General features: G+C 42.6%; 1 protein-coding gene across 1 annotated transcript; it reads right to left on the reverse strand.

The window, feature by feature from the left end:
• On the reverse strand, positions 1 to 4,529 carry best4 (bestrophin 4). Its single transcript, XM_084547352.1, has 10 exons — positions 4,436 to 4,529; positions 4,194 to 4,362; positions 4,020 to 4,120; positions 3,696 to 3,929; positions 3,217 to 3,371; positions 3,030 to 3,107; positions 2,407 to 2,559; positions 1,647 to 1,727; positions 1,412 to 1,566; positions 1 to 554 (listed from the first exon to the last, which is right to left on the reverse strand). The coding sequence occupies exons 2-10, from the start codon at positions 4,343 to 4,345 to the stop codon at positions 281 to 283; spliced, it is 1,383 nt and encodes a 460-aa protein (XP_084403478.1). The 5' UTR covers positions 4,346 to 4,362; positions 4,436 to 4,529; the 3' UTR covers positions 1 to 280.
• Between the last annotated feature and the right edge of the window lie 12,106 nt (positions 4,530 to 16,635).

A 16,635-nucleotide genomic window follows, 5' to 3' on the forward strand; every position in this document is an offset into this window, starting at 1 on the left:
GTAATTCATTGATGGTTGTCAGTCAACCATGTCTTAGCAAGAAGAAGCTATTGATAGTTAATCATGCATGTCTTCTAAGATGTAAACCAGCAAAAGCCAAAAGTGGATCTTATTACTCACTGTAACCATGGCAACATTTTACTTCCTGTGTCTTCTAAAAGTTTATTTGTTCGTTTAAGTGAAGACTTTGAATTTTAAGTTTTGGAGGAAGAAAAAAACATTTCATTTCACAGATTATTTAACATTTTAAACAATAAAATCACACAAGTATCAACAATCTTCACTTGTCGTGTTCCACTGTAAGGTTAATCAGCGCCTGTTCTTGTTCTTTGTGACTGCCGGCACTGCTGCCAACCTCGTCTGCTTCGTCTTCCTCCTCGTAGAGGCGTGGCGAGATGTCCACCAGTGAAGGGAGGCTCCTGCCGAGCAGGACGCCTTTCCCCCTCTGCAGGAGACCGTTGAGCCCATCTCCCAGAGAGCTCTGAGCGGGTAAATACTGTTTGTTTACAGGTGCGTCTGCAGGATGGTGGATCTCAAGATCTTCAGCGCTCATCCTGTAGATATGGGAGAAAGTGACTTAAAGAGCATGGATCAGGAAAATGTACTTAATATATCATTAATAATACAGAAAATGTCTCCATGTAAGCAGCTTTTTACTGTTTTATGCTTTTAGAGAAGAGTTCCTGTACAAAGCCATTGTTTGGCAAATAATCAACATCGCAGTGTCACCTTCACAAGTTTCAAATAGTTATTAACCTCATATAAAGCAGTATCTCATCCATGTGTTGATTTTTGAAGGGCATCTTGTCAGAACAAGCAGAAACTAATGAATGACGTGGCTCTGGCAGGTACTCACAAATCAAACCAAAGGGGAAAACTGGAATTGTTAAAATGTCAAAACGTTCCCACATCTGTTAAGTTTGAAAGCTGCATCTTAAAAATGACAAATGATTATTTGATTATGATTATTATAAATAATCACATGTTATAATCACACAAAGGTATTTATATGCCCAGCCAGAGCAAACAACAAGACTCCATTATTAGAGAAAGAAAGAAAGCAGGTCCAGAGTTATAAATAATACTAAACAAATAAACCGCGCTTTTTTTTTTTAGTCATCATTATGAGGACAATACAAAAGAAAATATGATTCATTCTCATAATTTAACATAATTATCATAATTCACAGAACCACAAACAGTCAAGGGCCAAAACTGTGTTTTATTGATGAATCTATGTTTGTAATTTTATTCTTTTTTAAACATTTTTTCTTCAAATCTTGTGAGAAAGTTTCTTCTAATTGTGTTCAAGCTGCACATTAAATTAAACCTCCTAATTTAACTTTTCTGACGAATAAACAGGACAGAATAGTAAAATGTATTTAGTTTCTTTCCAGCCCCGTCACTTTACCTCATGTCGTACGTAGATCCTTTGAAAGCCGGTCTGAGGCTCTCAGCCGCCGTCGACACAGTGTAAGGGATGGAGAAGTGTCTCTGCGTCCAGTGTTTGTCCTTCACAATCGGAGCCAGGTTCTGGTACATGTCGTCCACAGCCAGCATCGACACCTTCGGGAGGCAGGGACACTGTTCAGTAATGGAGCTTTTAAGGAGTTGGTTTCTGAGCAAAGACCTGAGAGGAAGAAAACCTGAATGTTTCGGTCGATCAGCTGGTTGGTTTCAAAGTCGTCGTCGTCTTCGCCAAACGGATTGATGATCAGTTCTCCCACCTACAGAGCAGAAACAGACTGTACAGTCACTCTGGATGCAGAAGTGAAAGGTAACCTTGTCATTCTGACTAAAAAAATATGTTGTCCAATCACTTTTTTTTTTAATCCCCCAATATTTGTACGGTAGAAAAAAGTTTTTATTTTTGAGATATCATATAACTGATGGGACAACATTTTAATTAATGAGAAAGAGAAAAGCCCCACACCTTCACATTTAGTATCACTGAAAAGCCCTACATGTCCTCTGTAGATACCAAAAGGAGTTTATTCAGTAGCATGCAGTGGGTAGGAGACATTCAGGTTTACAAATGTCCTCCACAGAGGACAAATCTGAACTACTGGTAGTCAGGAGGATACCAGTATAACAAACCTTTCAAAGTAAAAGCACTCATGTCCCCACTAAGATTTAATTAATACTGATGCATCAGTGCAGCATTTTACCGATGTCGCTGCTTTAGGTGCGATTTTATATGTGGTGCCCAACCTAGGGGTCAGGGACCTCCAAAGGGTCACCAAACAACTAGGCGGGGTAGTGACGATACACACTTTAATTTCTGTAACTTGTGGAAATTGTTGAAAATCTAGTCAAATAAGTAGACTAAATAAATAAAATAAAAAACTCCTCTGACATGTGTTGAGGAAGGAGTTATAATAATGTGACGCGGGCGTGTGACGATACCTTGAGCCAGCCGGTGTAGAAGAAGAACTGCAGCAGGGTGAAGACGGGGACGTACATGTCCAGCTTGTGGTCCTTGTAACCCTTCTCGGGGTTCAGAAACTGTCGGCCGATCACGCAGAAGGCGAAGAAGGAGTAAACTGCGATAGTTACCACCTGCAACGAGACAGCGAGCAAGCTTATTTGAGCAGTAGCATGTTAAAACACAAATCTATCTATCTATCTATCTATCTATCTGCAATTCTATCTGCATTTTTTGATGAGAAATACCAGTTAGTCCAAAGTGACACCTTCACATATACTGTCTAATTTTAATGGTCATTTAAAGAGCAGGAATCATAAGACTTTTTTTAAGTTTCTGCATGAGAATGACATAAAAATCGATGAATTAACTGATTGTTCCAACTTTAATCACTATTCGTAGATTGAATCTGTGATTTTTTAAGCTCTTCATGTGTTTTGGAACAAATTGTTTCCCTCTGAAATGCAGCAGATTTGAAGATAATCTACAAATAACGTACTTCAAATGTATACCGCAGTACCTACTGAATAATATCAGTACATTCTCAGTAAGTACCTACAGATGTTACTCTTTAAATACTAATAAATGTTCTGGCTGGTCGTACCTGAGTGTAGACCAGAGGGATGCTGATCCAGTCGTAGTGGAACAGAAGGCTGCACTTGGTTCTGTAGTTATTAAGCTCCTGCAGTTAGAAGTTTCTACACGTCAGCGTCACATATATGTATATATTTTTTTTGTTTGGTTGTTTGGTCTAGAAAATGTTTTTCTGTACAGAACAACAAACCGCTCACATCCATCAGCAGCCTGAGGGCGATGTCGTCCCTCACTCGGCCCTCCTCTCTGGCTCTGGACGCCAGGTTTGAGAACCACGTCAGGGGCATCCAGTACTTGTTGAAGTCAGAGTGCAGCGACTCAAACTTCTTCAGCTCGTGGGTCGTCATGAATCCTGCACACGGAATTAGGGAGGCCAGGTCAACACCTTGAGCTGTTCTTCATGTTTTTTTGAGTTGTTCCTAAAGCATTTTTTAGTGTGTGTCTGTGTCAGGTTGCATCCTGCTGCCATCAAGGAGTGTCATTGCTATGGGGTGGGGGTGTCTGGTCTGGTCTAGGTGCGTGTATATTAATATGCCATGTTGGAACACACAAAATTCACAATACATCCATCCAGAAGAAAGAGAGAGAGAGAGAGTAAGGGTCCTGAGGGTCTTGGACAGAAGTTGCACAGATTATAAAATGTAGGATTTGTTAAATTTTACACTGTGGCCCTTACCAGCCTCCACAACGTGCTCCAAAGTTGGGAACCGCTTGTGAACTCTGGTGCTGATGGAGCGCAGAATAAGCACGGAGGATAAGTTGGCATATCTCATGAGGGTCCGTCGCAGCAGACGACCCCTTTCATCCGAACCGTGGACGTTCCCGGACACCACCATCATCAGGTTGTCAGGCAGCGGGAAGCTGGTATACTGACCCCACCACCGGTTAAAGGCCAGGGTCACATAGAAACCTGTTATAACAGGAAGGATATAAACGACAGGGATTCATCTTCAGATCAGGCCCGCTGTGAGACGAAGCTCGCTTGTTCAGTCAGTCTTACCGAGCACAAACAAAACAGGGATGAAGTTGGTGTTGGTGAACTGGTCGCAGTAAAGGGCGATGCGCTCAAACAGATCCTGCTGCCGTGGTGAGAGGAAAAACCTGTGGAGCAAATTAGACGTCAAACAATACGGCAGCAAAGAGCCGAATGAAAACAGGAAATGCGTGAATGCACCTGTAAAACACACTGAAGAAGAGATAAACTCCACAAAACGCTAGGAGCTCCTTGTACATGAGCCGGTAGATGCTCCCCTTCCACCTGAACAGGAGCCTGGAGAAGCCTCCAAACCTCGCGTTGGCCACTTCAAGACTGTAGGAAATCGTCATGTTGAGGCAGAAAAATCCTGAAATATCAAAAACAAATTGAAATATGTGAATCATTAATATTTATATGCACGTAAAAAAACTACATCTCACCTGCGAGGGCCGGTCCTGTGTGGAAAACAGTCGTCCTGGGAAGAGACCTTCTTCCCCTGATGCTCAATTTAAACCTTTCTGAGGAGCTGTCATAAATTGACACCTTTAGATTTATTACCTGGGAACCTGCAGCTCGAGGGAAACACACCTCAGATAGAAGAGAGAAGATATAAGGCTCACAGCAAGCAAACACAGTGGTGTCAGTTCATTTAAACAGATGAAAAACAATTAAATTATCACATTATTTTTTAATTATTCTATCAAAAGAGAGAGAAAAAGCTAAAATGTTCGCTTTATTGTCACGCAAGGCAAGGAAAAGTATAACATCCTTATCTTTCAGTGGCATTTCTGCTTCAGAAAATGAATAACACCATTTATTTGTTCCAAAAGAGGTAAAAATAATGCACATTACATACAGTTTATTTAATTTGTGCATAAACCAACCTGCAAACACATGTTCAGGTTATAAAAAGAGGCTTTACAATGAAAAACTTTCCAGGAAAAAATACATTTCCAGCAGCAAATCGAAAGAAATCATAAAATATACAATAAAAAACAGTTGCAGATCAATTGATTATCATTAAATACACTTTCCCACACCGTATATTATTTGATTACAGCTGATTTTATGTCCAAGCCTCACGTCCAAGACCGACATTTATTACTTTACAGTAGATCTCTATACACTCTTCTTTTATTTATAATAATTTGGACTAAAATATATATTGCTATTAACCTTTTACAACTCTGTGTAGTGATTTCATGTATTTATTGGAATAAACCTTAATTGTTTCTGGATCCTTTTGAGCTTATATGTGTCCAATCAGTTGTAATTGAAAGTTTTTCTTTTGGTTTTTAGTCTTCTTTGCATGTTTTCTATACATTTAGACAGTAGAAGATAAGATTTTGATGCTAAGCACGTCCTTAAAGCACTTTGGACCTGTCATCCGCACGGAAAATCAAATAAAACACACAGACTTTACATTTATTGGACACTGTGATAACATCTCTCGTCTCTCTCTCTACTCTCTGTCTGTCTTTTGTCGTTCGTCTCACATGTTTGTTTTTCACATCGTTACAGCAGTCCACTGTAAATCAGAGCCTCTTTTATTTTGCAGCTCTGCTTTATCAGCTGAGCTCTGTTTGTTCTCCGCTGACGGGATATTTATGAGTCCATGTATCCTCCGTCGGGGACCTGGGCCGCCGATCACTTCCTTCCTTGTTCTCTGTCTGAATCTGCAGAAAACCTGATGATTTCTGAGGATTTACCACCAGTGGATTTATGGATTCCTCCTCAGTAAATTACTTTGTGCAGAGTTTTAATTCCTGTCAGTAGGTGGCGCTCTTGTAAACCCTAACCCTCAGCCCTTAGGTCTCTACGTATCTCATAGACAAAAACACCCAGAGGCTCCTTTATTGACAGAAAACAGCCAAAAGAACCTCTGACAGAGTAAATAAAGTGTTTATAATGCTCACACATGCCTTGATTTCTCTTCCTTAAGCCATGTTTTAATTTAGTTTCATATATAACACCTTGTTTTCATGGACAGACAAGTTTTTCCCCCATGTTTGGGTCTTGTACATCAGATCTACAGACAATGACTGGTCTGTGATCTCGGTCCAGACGAAACACACTCCCAGATTAGGATCCGTGAGCAACTACTTCATAGCCGTCGTTTCCTGGCCTCAGCTACTGGACGTCCCGTTCTCTGAGAACAGCACACGGAGAGAGAGAGCAGCTCTGCTGAGCGCTGATCACCTCTGTAACCCAACGCTGTAATTACAACTTCCCACGGTGAGTGAAATCAGAGCTCAAAAGAAAAGTGGGATTCCAGGTGAGCTGGGGCCGACCTGGGTCATTGTCGGGGCAGAAAGAGCCGCGGGGGCCCACGGAGAGAGACGGAGAGAGACAGAGAGGGCCTCAATGAAAAGATCTGGAGCATGTTCTCAACAAACAGTGACACGGGTACAGCCGGTTTTCTTCTGTCACGTGTTTGTGGTGTTATTATTAATTAAGCCAGAAACAGTTTTTCTAAAAAATGTATTTATTTCTTCTCAAGAGTGTTAAAATACAATCAAAGTAGTGCATTTTACAGTTTAAACATAACAAAATAATCAGTGCTTTCATTACATATGACATCAATGTCCCCGTGTTGTTTTAAAAGGATTAATTATTAATTTTTTTTTTTGGTATTTAGGATAAGAAACATTCAAACACTCCACAAGTCCCTAGTTTCACTTCATATTTCTCTACATTTTAGGAAATATTTGAATTTTAAAAACCTTTCTCTGTGCCAGGAACGAACGGCTGAGGAGTAAACTTGTGGTCAAATTTAAATGTATTGAGTCTAAAATACCCACAATGTTTAACGTTTTAACCGGCGGCTGTAATAACAAGTGTTTAAAATAATTCTACATTATAATTAACTAGAGCAGGCATGTAAAATGAGTTTAGTTTTAGCCTTTCTACACGACAGCGTTAACCTTCAAACTTTAGCATTTGTGGCTAACTAGCTTGTGACTAAGCATTGGTTTGGAGGCCGAAGAGCGCGATTACAACAAGAGGAAACATTAAAAAGTCACCTGTCGACTACGTTTTCACCTATTTCAGGAACAACTTTGTCATTTCTGCCAACAGTGATTACCTAAACAGTAAGATTTCCGTGATATATGAGATATTATTACTGTGAACAACTAACAAGAAGAGTTTAGAAGCTATAAAACTGCTAAAACCAACAAAAACAAACTCAAATACAAACACAGAGGATATGTAGACTTGTTAACGTTACACGTATCTGAGCAGAAATTGTACAATTGTACTCTGTTTGTCTTCTGACTGCAGATACTTGGCGTTTGGACAGCAGTAACCCTAACCATGTCAATAAATTGAGCTGTGTCTGGAAAATACACCTCACTTTATTCAATTCATGGAAGCTCCACACCCTCTGCACCATGTCTCTCTCTCTCTTTCTCTCTGGCTGCACACAAACAAACCAATCAGCTTTCAGAGCCGGCAAAGTGTGAGAGTGAGACATCTGTCTGCTTTCCACATCTAAAGATAACAATCGAGCGTCTGCGTCTATGGTCCTGCACCTTCACAATGACTCCTATGTTCAGGTCTCCTCTCCAGTTTATTGAACCTGCATTACACAGATCCTAATCTCAAACCAGCGTTTAGACTCGGCCGCCCCGGCATTTTACAACCGAGCCGCACATTTCAGTGTGAGTGACTCAAAGCGAGAGCGGGCCAACGTCCCCGGTTTATCACTCCTTGACACCGACTGACACGTACATCTAGACATCTCACGTAAGCTTCACATTCCACATTTCATCTGGAATCGCCTGTGAGCCCAGCGACGGGAGGAGTTATTGCTCAGCAACTATATATTTCTGGTTGTGCAGCTTATGGTGAAGGAATTTCAGGATACATCTTGTGTGTGCAAAATTAGTAGCAAGTCAAACTGGCATGCATGTAAGGACTGCAGCTGGGTGAGGTAACGAGAGGATACTAGAGTAATTAAATATATACCCTGTTGTTTGTGGACTTGTAATGTACATTTTGCAAAGAGTTGAGCATTTAATGAATAAATTCCCTTGTGCCTGTGAGACTGGCTTTCTTTTTTTGTTTCTTTTTTTTTCCAGGGAGTAAAAACTACGCCTCCCTCTCAAACCGTCACTGCATTTCTCAGGTCCCACAGGAAAATAATCACTTCCTCTTACATTGTGATACAACAGAGGTCGGGCCACAAGGACTCTCGCTGCAACACAATGACACACAGTCCCTCTTTAGTGCATTTGAAACGAGAATTTGTCATTTTTGGAAAAAATACACTTATTTGTTTTCTAGTTGAGAAATAAACGCACGTAAGAGCTTAAATCTTATCGGTGCCTTAGTTACGGAGCTGGAGCCAAGAGGAGATTGGCTTAGTTTAGCGTAAAGACAGGAAGGAGGGGAAACAGCTGGATCGTTCCAAGGTTATGAACCCACCTAGCTCAAAAGGCAGGGCTGCGTTAAGTAGTTTAGATCAAGTAGACTCAAGTAGAAAGTCATCACAGGACAATACATAAATTACACAAGATAGATAAGTAGTAAAAGTCGTCCTAGCTAACTAGCTAAAAGCTAAATAGCCTAGCAGTAACAGAACAGATGAATTCATATGATTTTATGCGTTTAATCTAACTTTGAATCAAATTAAACTGTTTATATTTAAGCCATGAAGAAGAAACATTTTTGTTTTTGGACAGGCTACTTACAACTTGTTCAACTAAGAGCTGTCAAACTTTAAACGACTTTTTATTCTTGAAAAAAATCCCCGTTTCTGTCATTTCTGTCTCCTGCCTTTGCTGAGTGTTTGAAGCTAGTGCTAGCATTTTTGCATTAGCAGTTAGCTCATTCAAATAGCCCTATTAGTGGTGATTATAATACTAAGAAGCGAGGCCTATTTCATGAGGATCCACAAAAATGTTTTAAACCTTTTTTATTGTGTATGGATTAAACACAACATAGACATTCACTGAGCTTTTATAGCTGCATTTGTAAATTTAAGGCTGAGCCAAGCTGACTTGTTTCCCTTGCTGCTAGTCTTTATGCTAAGCTAGGCTAACATCCCGTTGGCTCTGGCACTGGAAACTTTCTTTTTTTAAACAATATCTACACATTTATGTTTCTTTAAGCAATGATCACAGTAAAAGTAAAATAAAACTTCATTACAACTAAATTAAAGAGCTAATCAAAGGCTGGATCGATGTGTGGTTCTGATTTCAGCAAATCAATTCAAAACATTATGGAGAACATTTTATTTTATTTTAGTTTTAAGGGATTCAAATCTCACCAAGAAAACAAAAGCCTATTTACCAAAATGTTTTAACTTTTCCTTTAAGACGTGTCACGAGAGGTCAACGTTCTCGTACTCGCCGTGGTCCGAGTCTTCCAGTTCGATGCCTGGCACCAGGCTGTAGTACTCGGTGGACTGAGTCAGGTAAGCCTTCTCCCTGTCAGTGGAGTCCTTCATCACCTCCGTCACGCTGACTACGTCCAGCTCCGTCTTGCTGGCCCCATCGGGCTCCTGGGAGCCATGCCTCCCGCCCGTGGAGCTGGAACAGCGCGAGGAGCCCCGGGGAAGAGACTCCACCGAGCCCAGCTTGATCTCCACTTCTTCATAGATGTCCCTGGAGCTGCCCAGGAGGGAGGACGCCGGGCGCAGCAGCAGCTGGTTCTTCAGGATCCCTTCTTTGCAGCCGCCTGCAGCTTTACCCTGAAGCTCGGCGGCTGAAGGCTGCTGCTTGCTGCGGTATTTCTGGCCGTTGCAGCTGGAGCCGGAAGCCCTCTTTTTGGAGGTGCTGAACACGGGCGCTTCTTTCTTCTTCCTCTTCCTCCCGCAGCACCAGCAGAGCAGCAAGGTGATGAGGATGAGGAGGGGTAGCACGATAAAGAGCGCTGTGAGACCGGCGGGGCGGCACACGTCGTTTTGCCTCAGCGACCACACCGTCCATCCCGCCAGGTGCAGGGGAGAGGAGCAGGTCATGTTCCCCACCACATCCGACAGTTTGGTGGTCCTGTTAGCCTGCATGCCGGCCTCCAGGCCTTCCAGTAACAAACAGGAGCAGTCCCAGATGTTCCCATCCAGCTCCAACTTCTGAAGACTGGGCTTCTGAAGTACGGCGCTCAGGAGGGACTTTAGCTGGTTCCCTTGCAGATACAGCTTCTGGAGGTTATCAGAGTCCTGGAGGAAGCCTTGAGGAAGCTCCTGAAGCAGGTTAGCGCTCAGATCCACTTCCATCAGGCTGGGCTGGCTGGACAGAAACCCTCTTGGCAGCGCTGTTAGTCTATTATGACCCAAGTAAACCTTCTGTAACACAGAGCTCTCTTTGCCGTTAATATCAATAGAGCTGATATTACAGCTGGAGAGATCCAGTGTCTCTATGTTTGTCTTATTGGTAAACACAGACCAGCTCACGTGGCTAAAAGCAGAGCCAGAGTAGTTCAAGCAGCAGACATCAGCGGGAACCTCGGAGGGAAACCGGGACAAAATGGTGGCTGCTGGACAAACGCATCCAACAACGAGTCCCGTCTGCACCAGCAACGTGAAAAACAGCAGTAGAGTCCACCGGAAAGCCATGACTGCAGCAGGAAGGACAGAGCAAATGTGACTTTATCACACCATGTTACTGCAGTGGTGTCCTCTGCCTCTTCCTCCACCTCTACCTGTCTCCAGGTCTCTCCGTCAAGGGTGGTGGGGTGGAGGATCCGCTTTATGTTAACAGTGATGCAAATATGCTTGTAAACCTAGCGACTTCTCTGAGGACCGCCGGTTGCTGTGAGGACCGTGGGAGTTGGCATGGTGACAACGGATCACTGGGGATCAGGAGTCCAGTGTTTGGCTGCAAGAAAGGAAACAGATGCTACGATGACTCTCACGTGAAGGGTTGTGCTGTTAATTGGCAGATGGCAGTTAGGCAAACATTAGTGGAAGGCAGAGCAGGAGCCTGGTTCAACAAGACGGTTGTTTAAAAGTAGTTAGACCCCTTCAAATCTGAATTAATGTTAAAAAAATAGAAGAAGAAGCATGTTTTTAATTAGTTTTTATCCAAATAAAACAATAAACCTGCAATTTGGAGCAGGGCCTAGCATTTATGGGTTTATAATACGAGTTATAATGTTCTAAATAAAACAATTTTACCTGATATTGTTTTAATTTTTGCTCTTTGTCATTGTAGTATAGCCTAGAATCTAGACGCGCCCCTAGCGGCAGCAAATTACATTTGCTTCCAGGGTCAGTCTAGTTACTCTCCGTTGACTTGAGATTTCGAAAATCCAAAATGGACCGGCCCAATCACGAGTCGGTGGGCGGGCTTAACATGATGACGACTGACCTGCGACCATAAGTTACGTGAATTACGCGTGAATTCCCCATCCTGCTAGAACTACCAGAGCGATGGCTGCTGCTAGCGAACAACTTTCTTTCGAATCGGCTTTGGCCGCCACTCTGAAAGACTTGAAGTTAAGCTTTTCTCTAGGAAAGGAACTCTCTTTTCCGTCGCTCTGACTACGTCACCTTCTTCGTTGCTCTGATTGGTTGTAGCGCTATCCTATCGCGTGGAGAGGGAGTTTGAAAGACAACCGTTTATCCCACCCCTCCGGTTGAGCCCTGTCTATGGAGAGTGCCCAGACCCTACATTTAATGTGGGTCTGGCTCGTCAGGCTGATTGTAGTAAGCCTAGACTCACCAAAGTAAATTTAGTGGACCATTAATCCCATTAATCCCAAATGTACTGGCAGGTCTTTTTATTGTTTGCAGTATGAAAACAGTAAGATCGAACAGACAGAAAACACAAAGAAAAGAAAACTGATAACTTCAAACCACACAAGTGTAACACAAGGCTAAAAGAAAGGAGATTTAACATTACAGACAATCATATAATATAAAACAAACAGATTAGCATTAGCGCATAAAAACATAGCTGTACTACAATACAATGTTAAGATTAGCCAGCATGCTAACAAGCTAACAGCGTCACAATTCTAAATTCTCAAATAAACCTAAATTAAGTAATTAGAAAAAAAAAAAAAAATACCATTGCTATGCTAGTAAACTGTGTAAAGACACTGGAAAATGTAGCAGGCATGCAAACAAGCTAACCCAGGTAGCTAGAGGCTAATGAGGCTAGCTGTGTTTCCTTGTTCAGTCTCTATTTTGATTCAAACAGAGCCGTTTTTAAAAATACAGTCACAACATGTTTATAGCTTTTAGCTTGTTAGCCACAATAACACGGACCTGCTAATTACTTTTCACGACCTTATTTATCAGAAACATGCAAACGTGCCACAGTTAGCCGCAAAGCTAAACTTAGCAGGTACATCAAAGTACATACAGTAAAAAAAACACTGAAATCACTATGAGGATGGTCCTCGACATAACGCGTTTTATGTCACTGTAATTTCCCTCCACTTTAATCTCAGGTTTCGTTGCTGCCGTGTGTCTGGCTCGGAGACTGTGACGTGACAACATTTGGGGAAACCCTGTTCTCGGAGACACAAATAAACTAATTGTCGGTCATTTCCTAAAACTGCGCCTGAACATGAAAGCACATGTGGTCGACATATAAACGAGGCCTGTCCTTTCCAAATGTCTCGCAAATGACGTTGACGGGACGAGAGAAACCAAGAAGGAGAGCGTGTTTGTTTCACCCGCCACAACGGGACTGAAAGCTGCTCTGAGGAATGCGCCAACCCTTTTATCGGTGGAGGGTTTGGGTTGTCAGCTGGCGCCTTATGTGGTTATTTAAACCTCCATCAACCGCTAGGAAGCCTCCCTTCACCTCCTGACAAAACACTGTAGCAGCAGTGGTGATAAACTGACTTCAGGCAGAGACTAATGCCAACAAATCTCACCACAGCTGACGTTTAAAAGGCAACAACTCTTGATTAAACTATTAAAAAGTGGAAGAAAATGAATGCGCAGGAGAAATTCACTGTTTCCAGGTCCTAAAACAACAATATTATTTGTTTTTGACAGCTAAACCATTTAATTTCAGCTTCAGGCCTCAGACAGGGTTATGGATTTTCATTATCTTGAGGTTTTATACCAATCAATTATTATTGTATTAATGGAGAAACAAGTAGGCAGACTAATTGATGACATAGTTAATGTAATTACATAAGGAGGTTTGGCTGCACAAGCTTTAAAATCCAAATTAAGTGTGGCTCAGATATCTTAGGCAGACATTTTGGCAGAAAGTGCGACTTTTAGAGTCGTGCGCATTCGTGTTTTGTTCCTGTATTTTAGAAATACACCTGGGATTTAAAGAAAAGACTGATACCTGTCTCCTGAAGATCTTTATGGCCGCGCTGTAGACAAATTTCATAGAGGCCGGGGTAAAAGATAGTGAAGGAAATGGGAGTGAAAGGCACTACATCTAAATTCCCAGCCCTCCCATCCTCATTCTGTGTCTAAACAAATATTAAAGGAGAAGTCTGGTGCTTTATTATTCTAACGTAGAAAGAAATTAACTTAATGGCTCAAACTCTAAAGTCACAGTTTTGTCAAACCGTCCTGGTCTAACACCCACAACATCATCTTCATGCGCCCGTTCCGAACCAAACCATCCAGAGCTGTGTCCTCATAAACCGACCCCGATGTCCATTACGGTGAACAGTGATGGGAGTTCTTCTTTAAGAAACCGAACGTTAACAAGGAAAGCAGACATGGATTTTTTCCCCCCCATGGCTTAAAATACCAGCAGAGCGGCGAGGCTCTTCAACAAACGCAGGAAGTGAGCGTCAGTGGAGAGAAACACTCAGCCCGGAGCTGATATCTGCTGCTAGTAGAGATGATCTAATAAATCCAGTATGTGTATTAGGGAGGATGAGATACGGTCGGTATGAAGGAGGCTGTGTATGTTCAACGAGACTGAATTCAAAAATGGAAAATAACTTGGAGTTAGAAATATTCAGTTTTGTACTAAGTAGGGTTGGAGTAAAATGTCCACTAAAGAAACATGAGACTAAAACTATACATGCTTTCATGGACTACATGGATAAAAATGTTCTTGCAGTAGCTGATTTGTTGTTGCAGAAACAACATGTGAGTTGTCAAATTTATTTGGGATATTGATTCAAGATAAAAAATCCAATAAGGACTGACGGACAGAGACAGCAGCCTGTCACTCTACAAATATTAAAGTGTAAATGTTATTGCACATGAGTCTGGTGTTGGAGTTTGTTCCTGAGCCTCGGTGGGAAGAGTCTTTCCTGATTCTGCAGGTGTAAATATCCTCGACTGCAGGAAAGCCGCTGCCGGTCATCCTCTGTGCGGACGTAACGACCTCCTGCAGAGGCTTTCCGTCTGCAACTGGGACATAAGATGTGAGTGCGCTCTCCGCCACACACCTGTAGAAGGATGTCAGGACTGCAGCGGTACCCAACTCCAGCCTTTGATGGATGGGCCTTCTGTATTAAGATGACAGAGCTGTTGCACCATGTGTGGTCATTGCTGATGTGTGTTCTTGCGTATTTAAAGCCGGGGACGACCTCAACGGCAGCTCCTCCAATGCAAAGAGCAGGATTAACTTTCCCAGAGTCCACAGTCATTTAGTTTTCTTCACATCTGCTCTGCACCAAACCTCCAGTTGTTCTACCTGTAGTCTATACCATAGACATATATAGATAGACGCGTCATTGACTGTGGAGGGACGTGCCTAAAGCGCCGCCATCTTGGTACAGGGCTCGCAGAGGCAGCGGTGCATGAACATACGAAGGAAAGAGGTACTCCTCAATCTCAAAGTAGAATTATTCGCTGAATTTTGGACCGATTTCAAAACGTACTGATCTGTTAAAAACGTCACACATGTAGCTATGATAAAAATATGGTTTTACTACCCAAATACAGTATAATTTTTACTTAATGTTATCAGCAGACTAGCTTCTGACAGAGGATTGTAAAGAAAAGATGCCGGACTTCAACTGAGCGATCTATGATCACTTTTATTGTGTAGAAACCCCATTCCTCCATAGATGTAATGCACTGTAGGAGCGAGTGGCCCTGTTCCAAGATGGCCGCCCTGTAGGCACGCCGCTCTAGTAGACGGCAGCGCTCAGTGACGCGTCTATCTATCTATATACGCTGTCTGGTGTCATCTGCAGATGTGAGAGTGTAGGTGCCCGAGAACGTCAGGATTTCAGGCTCCATAGCTCAGGGGTTAGAGCACTGGTCTTGTAAACCAGGGGTCGCGAGTTCAAATCTCGCTGGGGCCTGAAATCTGCTTTAGGGGGGGCTGCAGTACCGTGAGCAAGCACCCAACCCTGAAGTGCAATCTGCTTAGAGGCTGCAGCCCACTGCTCCAACTGTACACACTAGTGTGAACAAAAAAGGAGTCAAACTTTCCCCTCGGGATCAATGAAAAATAAGTCGGTTGTACATTTTACAGTCAAGTATTTCGCTGTAACAGGAGCTGCGAGTTGCAAACTTTGTGACTTGTGCTCGATGCCAAGCAGCCAGTGTTTTTAATTGATATTGATGAGAGCGGTGAGTGAACCAAAACACTAACTTTAAAGGCCAAGCTGAAGCTGAAAGCTAAAGCTGCAGACGTGGCTCATTGAAAACTGAACTCAGCGCATTGCCACTGCTGTAGTTTGAAGATCGTCAGCCCTCTGCGGCCCCCTACTGGCCCGGGGCCCCCGAGCTGCTTTCGCTGGCCCGTTAACAAAGCTGCTCCCTGGTTGAATCCAATGTTTGAATCCAAACAACGAGACTTCCTAAAACTTTTGCACGGTGGATGTGACGTAACTTGTTCTGCGGAGTTGTTTATTCTGAATTTCAGGGTAGATAAAAGACATGAACGGAAATCAAATTTAAGCTTTATCAGTTAGAGTTTCCTCTTTCTTAATCTCAAACTCCCGAGGTCTGTATCACGTGACGTAGGCCCCTGTAGCCGCTCCGGTTTTGCTCAGCATTTGATACCCCCTTCAACTCTGTGTTTATTTGCATGCTGCACGACTCTGTGATAAGCTTTTGTTCTCACTGATCGCCATCAGCAGACAGACACATTCAAAGCTCCATCACCTTGCATGCGGAACAGAAACAGCAGCGGGTCCGAGTGCTTTCATGCGGGTAATAATTTGCCTAGATTTGGATGCTTTGGTGTAAATGTCCACACCTGTGTGGGTTGAATGTGAGATGAATTACCTTTTCTTGTGTTTGAAAGTTCAAGATAGCTTAATCTTAGTCTTAGTTTTTAGAAGCTCTTGTCTCTGATAACGGCAGAATAAAGGTCAGAATTGACTGACAGCTGAGGTTTCAGTTGATTTGTGTCAAGCAAGCGTTTAACTCCAAACCCTGACGGATGATCTTTGGATTTTGACACTAAACACACAAAAAAAAACACGAGACCTTCGCAGATTCAAAGAGTTGTGAGAGTGAAGGCCCTTCATCCAAACAGAGGATTTAAATCTGGAGAACATGGATGATCTCACTCGCTAACAATGTGAGCTGCTACATCCTTTCTGGCAGCGGAGCTTCCTCTGAAATAACGACGTCCATTCTCCACTCATGCAGCCTGTCCCATAAAGTCAAATCATTGCTGCAGCTGAGGGCACACAGGGGCAAGTCTGTGGTACTTTTTTCGCGGGGACCTCAAGTCAAAAAAATGTCATTTTGTTGACTTAAAACTGTTCAAATACACCATTTTAAAGCAAAGAACTG

The sequence above is a fragment of the Chelon labrosus genome, assembly GCF_963514085.1.
Source record: "Chelon labrosus genome assembly, chromosome: 6".
Taxonomy (NCBI): domain Eukaryota; kingdom Metazoa; phylum Chordata; class Actinopteri; order Mugiliformes; family Mugilidae; genus Chelon; species Chelon labrosus.